Source organism: Sinocyclocheilus anshuiensis, unplaced genomic scaffold (genome assembly GCF_001515605.1).
Source record: "Sinocyclocheilus anshuiensis isolate Anshui unplaced genomic scaffold, SAMN03320099.WGS_v1.1 scaffold1480, whole genome shotgun sequence".
NCBI classification, from domain to species: Eukaryota; Metazoa; Chordata; class Actinopteri; order Cypriniformes; family Cyprinidae; genus Sinocyclocheilus; species Sinocyclocheilus anshuiensis.
Window position 1 is genome coordinate 498566 of NW_015540932.1, and position 9116 is coordinate 507681.

Genomic DNA, 9116 nt, shown 5'->3' on the forward strand with positions numbered 1-9116 from the left:
CTGACATTGTTATGACATCTGCTTCAAACATTACAATCCACTTCACCAGCTAATTAGCTACTCTTTAACAGTGATGCTATAGAGCTACCGTAAAAACGGAAGTTCAGAGACAGAATTCTAAAGTTAACTGCGCACTTGTTTCCCTGAGGCATAAGGTCTATAAAATCAATATCACATTTGCAAATTCGCTCACATGCTGATGTTAGGGAAAACAGCACTTTTGCTTGTGTGTTATTACTTAACTATATCATACATTATTATTAAAAAAATCGACTTTTTTGTTTTTGCAAAGTGGGTGATACTTCATAATCTCAGCTAGCAAATCGTTAAAACAAGAATTATGATATTATTGTAGACGATAAATATCACACACTCCTAAAAAAGTACACATCTTCTCAATAATCCACACAATTTGAAAAAAAAAAATTGATGTTGATGGTACAAATGCAGCGAGACAGGTTATGTGCTTCAAGTTTAAGTTTAGAACAAAGTATGAGCAATAATAATAGTGATTATTTCCTTAGCAAGAACCCCAAATTACATTTTGGGCGTCTTCTAATAAAAGGATTTTCAAAATAGTTAGATTGATGATGAATTATGTTAACTGCTGGTCACTGGCATACAATAATTCCTATTGCACACCATGATTTTTACTCAAGCAGCAGTTTCCATGGCAACAGCCTAAAAAGGCAAGCAGCTTTTATGCTTACACTGTTCAAAATGATTCAGTGTCTATACCTGCAAGTGAATATGTATTGACCTCCATTTATATATATATATATATATATATATAAATGCCTTCACATAATTTTCCACTCTGGGTTACACATTCTGTATCTTATACACATACTAAAGCACTGCAGGTTCGAATAGATATATTGTTTGGATATATTTTGGTTGTACAGCATCCCTCCAAAGTACACAAAGAAGCCGCCTTTGTCCTATTAAACGCATACAAGTACACAAGCACACCCAAATACATTTGTTCTTTAGGAACAAACTACACTTTGTTAAAAATTATAAGATTCAGAGCAAGTCAGAGAATACTGAGTTATACCTGCAGGCAGTCCTGGCTTCTAACAGAATGTGAATTTATATTAGGAGCAGCAGTTATGGTCATGAGTGGGAATGAGGAAGCCAGCGGGTCTGTACTTAATTTGACCTTTAGCCTGAAGCATAAAATATAAAGACATTAAAAAATACACAATGAAAATAGTGTTCACTAAGCTTTGTGTTGACAACTGTATATGCATTAGATCATTTAATCTTGAGTTACTGTACATAGTAGTAATGTGTAGCTACTGTGTTTGGCTTTTGTATGGCAGAAGAGATGTAATCTTTGACATATATTTATAAGGCTTTAAAATTGTTATTTTTAGCAGAAAAATCATAGCCAACTGTCCAGCAGATCTAACGGTCTGGTAGACGTTAACTGACATATTATAGATGCTTGTTGTATGAATGCATTTTAGTGATGCTTTATTATTAGACAATAACAACCATGCCTTAGTTACTGTTTCCAAAAGAGTTTGTTGTTCCACAAGAGTTTCCACAAATTGTTCTAGTACATTTAAATTTGATCTAAAAATTGATTTATTTCTCTCACTCAATAAATGTCCTTGTCTTCCAAGATTCACAAACCAAAGGTTGTCCACATGAGAGAGCCTTCTCATTATTTTATCAAAGAAGCTGCTTCATCTGCAATAATGATGTTCATTGAGCATTGCTATTTGATATGGAAAACGGGAATTATGTAGTCAGGCCCTGAGCGGATGAGATTGAGATAAAAAAAATAACTGACCAAGCCGTGGAATAATTAATAATTACTCTGAGAAAGGAAGTATCCTTTTATGTATTTTATTGTTTTCTTGTATAAAAGAGCAAATTTGGCATACAGAGATACATTCACTTGTCACAGTATTGTTGCTTTGTTTTTTAAATGCAAGCTCAAACATTTCAAGGATGGCGTTAGAATATATGCAAAAGCACACCCTCTTTCCCTTAATAAAAGACACGCTCTCCGTCGATCAGCATCATATGCTTTGATTCTTTCTATTTTGTTCCTAATTCCACACAAAGTGTCGACAAGAGCCCAAAATAAGTAATTCTATCAATAGAAAAAACAGGGGAAAATACTAGCATGCAAATGCAACTTTTGTCAATAAGCTTCGAGAACTTTGAACGAGGAGAATGGCTTTACAAAGTGATAGTCCAGATTGCCACAGTGAGGACACTGCTGTACATTGCTGTACTCAGAGAAATACTGCATGCCCACACGTACATCTATGACAGGTTTCCCACAATGCTTGCAGTTCAGCCGGGCCTAGGCAGACAGAGAGTTGTAGCGCATTTAAAACAGAACTTTAGCTATTTATATATATAACTATAAAGTATATAATTTATGAGCACAAACAAACTGATTACCTGGCAGCATGGTGATGCAGCCAGTATGTCATATGTGTACATTGTGCCCAGCTGGTGCCAGCTTCCATCCCACCTGGATTTGCACTTTATACACACGATTTTGTGCACTCCTTCCAGGCAGTCCACACAGATGGCATAAAGGTGCATCAGCCTCCCTTTAGAACATAAACAGAAAACCCTTTTCAACTGCAATTAGACTCTAATTAATGAAAATATATTCTAATGGGTTTTAATGATATGCCATGATCAAAGCATTATTATCGGTCACAGCTGCTTTGCTTCTTTATTAGAAGAAGAAAAGGATTCGCTCTATTCCCAATCAACTCAAAGTAATTTATGTTTTTGGTTCTTTGCTCAAAACCTTGATTTAGTCTTCAACGACAGTCATATTTCATTCTCAAATGCTACTTAATGGTGCTTGAATTGTTTTTGCTGTGGTAAAATTATTATCATGCACAGTGTATGAACTGTCTCAGCTCAGTGTTATTTAATAAAAATGGAAAAGCTGGGAATGGAAAAGTTTTTGCTGTTCTTGCTATATCAACCATTAACAGTGAGCCTGCAATGTTCCAAAAAAGTCAACAAACTTTTTTCTAACCAGGGCAAAAGAGACTCTATGAAAAAAATGACAATGTAAACCAAGACTAAAAACAAGGCAATAACTGATATTTTTGTTTTAGGGATATTGATAACTTCACTACTTTAAAAACATCGATACTAAAAATTTGCTAACCACAGAAATGGGAAATATTAAATTCTATACAATTTACAATAAAAAATAAATACAATTCATAATTCATTATGAGATTAGTGTAAGATTTCACTTAATGTTATTGAATTATTAGGGTTTTAAAAGGTTACCTTTAAATGAGTGTTAGAAGATGGCAAAAGTAATCTAAATCTAACCAATAATGATGGAAAATAAATAAATATTGTCAAGCTACCGATACGGAGCGTATGTATTGTGAATCCCTAATGTATATTTTTGCTTAATATTAAATAAATATAAAAGTGATGTCATAAATTTGATAGTGACAAAATTGCACAAAAAGGCACACCTGCCAAATGAATAAATGTAAGTGATTTGTCTTAAGCACTGATGTTATTAAAGTGACTGAGCAAGCTTAAAATAACACAACAACGTTCATACTTGAAATCATTTAGGATGTTTGCATTCACTGAAATTTGTTTAAATCAACAAAAATGTAATTGAATTTAAACAGAATTTAATTTGAACTCTGTAAAACTTGTGAGCTGAGAAATTTTTCTGATGCAGAATAAACTGTAGAAATATATGGAACACTGATGCACAATAACACTTTCCACACTAATATTTTTTTTTATATGAAAAGTAAATGAGAACCAGCCCCTTTTGAGTGTGAATAGTGGATTCGCTCACCTTGTAAATGGCAAGGTACATCATACTCAATCTCATCATGGCGTGAAGGGCTCAGGAACAGCGTTCCATCCACTAAAGGGAACTGCTCAAAGATGGGCAGGGTGTGATGGCAGAGGGCACAGTTCACCACATTGCGGTGACTCGCACTGAGCGCAGAGAGGATGAACTTCCTGAGGTCCTCTCCCTGCCCGGCCTGGGCATCGTCCTCCATTCGCACATGATAGGTGTTGAGCTTGTGGCGTGGAACGTGCGTGAGCAGCTCAGAAAGATCCAGCCTCCTCAAGAACTGCACAGAGTTGTCTCCGGGAGAAAGCCGAGGGAGGCACATGTTGGTGGCTCCCTGCTCAAATTGAGCCCCGCCATGTGCCACCCCACCTCCGGACAGCAAATGCTTCCTGTGGCCTTCCATATGAACCGCGTTCTTAAGAAACTCGCCCAGGTGCCTCGAACTCCGCGGGCCACCGAGGGACTGGGGGCAGAAGGAGGAGAAGACCGACGGAGGGGACTGAGCGGGGGATTCGCAAGGGGAGAGAAGCCCGTGGGAAACCCCGCTGGCGGCATTGGGAAGACCAGCGTGACACCTCTCCAGACAGTTCTGCCAATCTGCCGATTGTCTGCGAGACAGTTCCTGACTGGAGCCGCGGTGCGCTAGCTTATGGCTTGCAGATGATTTCCCTTTCTTGGGCTCATCGGCAGCTTCCGGACCACCTCCGCCGCATGCACCACCTACGCAGGCAGAACTGCTGGGCTTCCCGCTCCCTTTCTCCGGTACCTTTTTCTTGCGCTCGTCCTGCATGCGTTTCACCTGGTACCAGTCTGTGTCTTTTTTCAGGTGTCCCTGGCCACAGCGGCAGGAGCAGAAGCGGAAGGCCAGATCGTAGCCCTTTTTGGTCCACATGTTTTGTCGGCACTGCTTCTCGTTCCAGCTGCGGGCCCGGCCGATGCAGTTGAACTGCACCAGGATGCTGCTCTCCCACTCATAGAAGCACTGCAGGTGCATCCAATTGCTGTAGGGGCAGATTTCACTGTTGCACACCACACGCTGGTAGTCGTCCTTCTCAAGGTCAACGGGACGGCCCAGACTGCACACTAATGGGGTGGCACATGGAGCCTCTGCCAAACACAATGATATATTAATTTAGGCTTAATGCAAGAGAATAGCTCACATGACAATTCTTTCATCATTTAAACCTGTTTGACTTTCTTTCCTCAGTGGAACAGAAAAAGAAATGTTAGAATGATTCACTTTCATTGTAGGTGAAAAGAAGATGAAATGAAAGTGAACGGTGACTAAGGCTAACATCTTTTGTGTCACAGAAAAAAAATTGAGCTTGGAACAACATCATTTAAATTTCTGGGTGAACTGCTCCTTTAAGGTAAAATATATGTAATGCAGATTACAATGCCTTATACACTAAAAAATAGTAATTAAATAAATTAATGTTATTTTGCATGGGGTTCAATGTTTTGTATACTAATGTAAAAATTAATGACTGAATTAAAAAGTAAACCCGAAAATTAACATGAGAAACATTTGAATAAAGCAAACCTTCACCAAATTCATGAAGGGACATCTATTTATAGACAGTGTGATTCATGCAGCTTCACTGGGCAGAATGTTCAATGTCAGTACATCACTTCCATTTATGATAACTCTGTGGATGCGAATCCCACTCAAAAAGAACAAATATTAGCAACACTGCTGTGAATGGTCTGAATGTGTGTCTCATGAGAGAAAGGGAAAGACAATTATACAACAGAGAGCCTCATTCCTCAAATTTGATTGGACAGCGCTGCTTTTTCCTGTGTGAATTCTGATTGTTCACTACATTTCAATCCAGACTATGTAAGTAGAGAGTGACAAATGTCAATGTGTTTTCTCTCATGCACTTAAGCAAAGTTGTATAAATTCAGCTGCGGCAACAAAAAATGTTTCTTTTTTTTATCTGGCTCAATAATCGCTCTGACTGGGTTTCTCTCACTGAGCGTGTTAAAGTGAAAACATGGAGTGGAGTCAGGTGATTAAAGCACTTTCTAATTTTTTAGCATTTAGGAACAGCCCTGTCGATCCGCTCCACTCAGAAAAACGGTTCCAGTCCAGATTTTTTTATGCAGCACTAGTGACCAGCAAAAGTTTTCGGAACTATTTTTGTTCACGGTGAAGACATACAATTTGTCTAAAACCTACTGGAGTTATCGGTCAATGAATAGTAATAATCATGCCGTGTAGTACTAAATATTACCTGTGCCCTAATATTCAACAGCTCTTGCTGCAAATATTCCATTATTCATAGCTGCCACTCAAAGATAGATACCACTTCCATTACCTCAAGAGCCAAAGCCATTCTATGCATTATTAAACACTCTAACTGCACATCATTAGGGTGACACGACCTGTCATTACACAACACTGATCTCCAAATCACATGCAACTCCTTGCCAAGTGCATCTACCCTTGAACAAGGCCTACGCAACCACCTTGTGCAGAACGATAAGTGAAAACACGGAAATCTCCAGGCAATGTCGTAACAATTCTGAGGGTGATGACGCGGAACAAAACAAGTTGCTGCAAGTGAGAGAACGTTTAAAAGGAAGGTAACGCTCGTTCAGGGAAACATTCACTGAAGTGACGTTCTTCTTAACTTACCGCTTCTATTGTCGCTCGGCGGACCCGCTGTCGCTCCAGTCAACACCGAGGCAGTTCCTCCTGTAACCGCAGACGCAGAGGCTCCATTTTCTTGCTCGTCCCCGCTACTGTTCGTGCGTTTATTTCTCTTCCCCTTGTTGCTTTTTTGGTTGGGCATGATGGTGCGCTCAGTATGAATGCAGCCTGTCAGCGACAGCCACCGAGAATTTGTGCGGATATCATGTCGAGGGTGCTTGACGAATCCAATGCGAATCGGAATGCACGGGGGATGCAGATGTTACAGTTCGATCATCATCCTCCAGATTTGTGCAGGCAGTCTTGACAGCAGAGGTACACCATGAAGAAGGCGTGTCCCTCTCTTGTTTTGATTCCTGCTCTGAAGAGAGAATGTTCCTCTGGCCCCGCCTCCATCTCTGATCCAGACCCGGAGCTCAGTTATTAATAGCACAGACCTAAGAGGGAGTCCCGAGCAAATAATCGACACACTGCTAAAATGATTTAAGTCATACGTGCTTTGCCACATATGGCTTTACAAGTGATAAGCATGCTGTTAACGAGATAAGACCTTCATTTTGCTATTCGATATATTTTTTTTAAATCAATAACCTAAAATGTTTTTTCAGCCACACTTCATTGGAGACCCATTTTAAGTTTCACATAGAACCTTTTATGTGCTTTAGAGAAGCTGTGCCATCTGGAACCTTGTTGTAAATTATACTAAAGAAGAACTTTTTCCCAGTCCTCCAAAGAACCATTTTAGGTACAAATGCCTTTCAAAAATTCTAAATCTGTACATTTTAACTGGGCTCATTCATTCAAAGACAAAAACAGTCATAAATTTGAAAGATAAGAAAAAAGTGTCTCCAGTTCTTGTATTTATATAACAGTTTATTGCAATGTCTCCAGCCATTTGAGAAGCAGATGAAGCATCACAAGAAAGACAGCAACACAGAAATCCAAATCCACACTAAAAACTGGAAGTTTGAAGTCAGTTCTAAATGTTGAGGAACAGATGCTGTAGAGATTCATACATTTATCTTTAAAAAAAGAACATTAAAAGCTTACTCTGCAGTCGATTTTTATTTTTCCCCCACTGTCATAATCCATTTAATGACCCAGTACAAAGTTATAAGCATACTCCCCTCTATTTAATTGTTGAAGTCTTTATTTCATATTGCTGCTCACGCTAAGGTCTTCCTGAGCTTGAAATGGCACAAACTACACCATTGGGAGCCTTATAACATTTGTACAGACATAAATAACAAGAACAGCACAAGTACAATGTGGGGATGTTTTTGCAAGAGCTTTATAAAACAGAATATCACACTGGAACAGTTCAGATGATTTGTTGAACTTGTTTTTTTTTTTTTTACATTTAATTCCAGAAAATCATACAGCAGATAAATGTTACTTACTATTTATGTTTATCAGCCTTTGAGATGTTATAGCACATATAACCTGAATGACCATGAATAATTTCACAGTAATGGTACTGCAAACAAACAACCTCATGATTACAGTAAAAGACAGCAATTAAGCAGTCTACAATCAATACAGTCAGAATAGGACATCAGAGGTATATTCTGTAAAACTGATATTAACCTGCGTGGATATTCATTTCCGTTAGGTTGAAAACAGCATTTGATGAATTCATTCAATCCCAGAAAACCAGTAACATGATCATGCACACTATAATTGTTAGCTGTTGAGCTGACTGAACAAGGAAGATTGCTACATTTAAAAAAAACAAACTGTGCAGATCACTCCCCTGAGAGAGAAAAAGTTGCTGTATAAAAATATTCCAATCCAGTATACAAAAATGTTACATTCTCAAGTATATATTTCCATATCAAAAATGTAGCAATGACATGTCAAAAACACATTTGTACTTTTTACTTGAGTTTAGAAAAGACTGTAGATTCAGTCCCGCAGTAATATGACATCAACGTTGTCGTGAACTCCTTGCAGTAAGAGCTCGCCTTCGAATGCGATGACCTTCTTTCGCTTGGCCGCTTTCAGCGTTCCAACCAGAGCTTCAAAGAGGTTGGCGCATTGGTCATCATTAAACAAGACTCCAAATTTGACACTGATCTTCCCATCTGCGTCTGAGACAGTGAGAATGGTCAGGGTTCGCTCTAAATCATCATCAATAACAACCCTGAATATCCAATTAACATTTACTGTATGTACTTAATAAAGCACCAAAACAATATAGAATAAGTGTTAGCAAATCTCAAAAGCGAAGCAGTATGAGGAATCATTAGCCTGGTTTGAGTAAATACCGTAGAGTATTGAGAGTACAGTGCAGTATGTCAACTAATAGAAAGTAAACGTGCACTTCTGATATAACGCTTGAAATTTCAGAATGAACAGTACTGCTCCTATTTATCCAGAACTCCTCATCTAAAGAAGCATCAAGACCTGCATTGTTAGTAAATTATGATGTGTAAAGCCATCTTAAACATCTCAAAGTACATACATGTGAATGAACGTAGATTTCAACAGGTTATATAATATACAATATATTAAAGTATATTAGAATGATTTCTGAAGGATCATGTGACACTGAAGACTGATAGATAGATAGATAGATAGATAGATAGATAGATAGATAGATAGATAGATGACTGATAGATAGATAGATAG

At 38.3% G+C, this 9116-nt stretch overlaps 2 protein-coding genes across 2 annotated transcripts in view; both read right to left on the minus strand.

Moving 5' to 3' along the window:
* Window positions 1–1882: 1882 nt before the first annotated feature.
* Window positions 1883–6892, minus strand: LOC107689451 (headcase protein homolog). The gene is made up of 4 exons (XM_016487441.1): window positions 6471–6892; window positions 3824–4936; window positions 2425–2579; window positions 1883–2323 (listed from the first exon to the last, which is right to left on the minus strand). Exons 1-4 carry the CDS (start codon window positions 6625–6627, stop codon window positions 2159–2161), a joined length of 1590 nt encoding a protein of 529 aa, XP_016342927.1. The 5' UTR covers window positions 6628–6892; the 3' UTR covers window positions 1883–2158.
* A 639-nt stretch (window positions 6893–7531) lies between these two features.
* LOC107689463 (costars family protein ABRACL-like) overlaps window positions 7532–9116 on the minus strand; it is a 3796-nt gene continuing 2211 nt past the window's right edge. The window contains exon 3 of the mRNA XM_016487458.1: window positions 7532–8575. Within this exon, the coding sequence (XP_016342944.1) occupies window positions 8391–8575 (185 nt within the window). The 3' untranslated portion in view covers window positions 7532–8390. The remainder of the gene's footprint in view (window positions 8576–9116) is intronic.

Coding starts and splice junctions, on each gene's coding strand:
- LOC107689451 (XM_016487441.1), bottom strand. CDS start 6,627: ATGCCCAACCAAAAAAGCAACAAGGGGAAGAGAAATAAACGCACGAAC. Junction 2,580..3,823: donor TGTACCTTGCCATTTACAAG/GTGAGCGAATCC, acceptor TATGTTCTAAAG/GGAGGCTGATGCACCTTTAT. Junction 2,324..2,424: donor CTGCATCACCATGCTGCCAG/GTAATCAGTTTG, acceptor CTGTCTGCCTAG/GCCCGGCTGAACTGCAAGCA.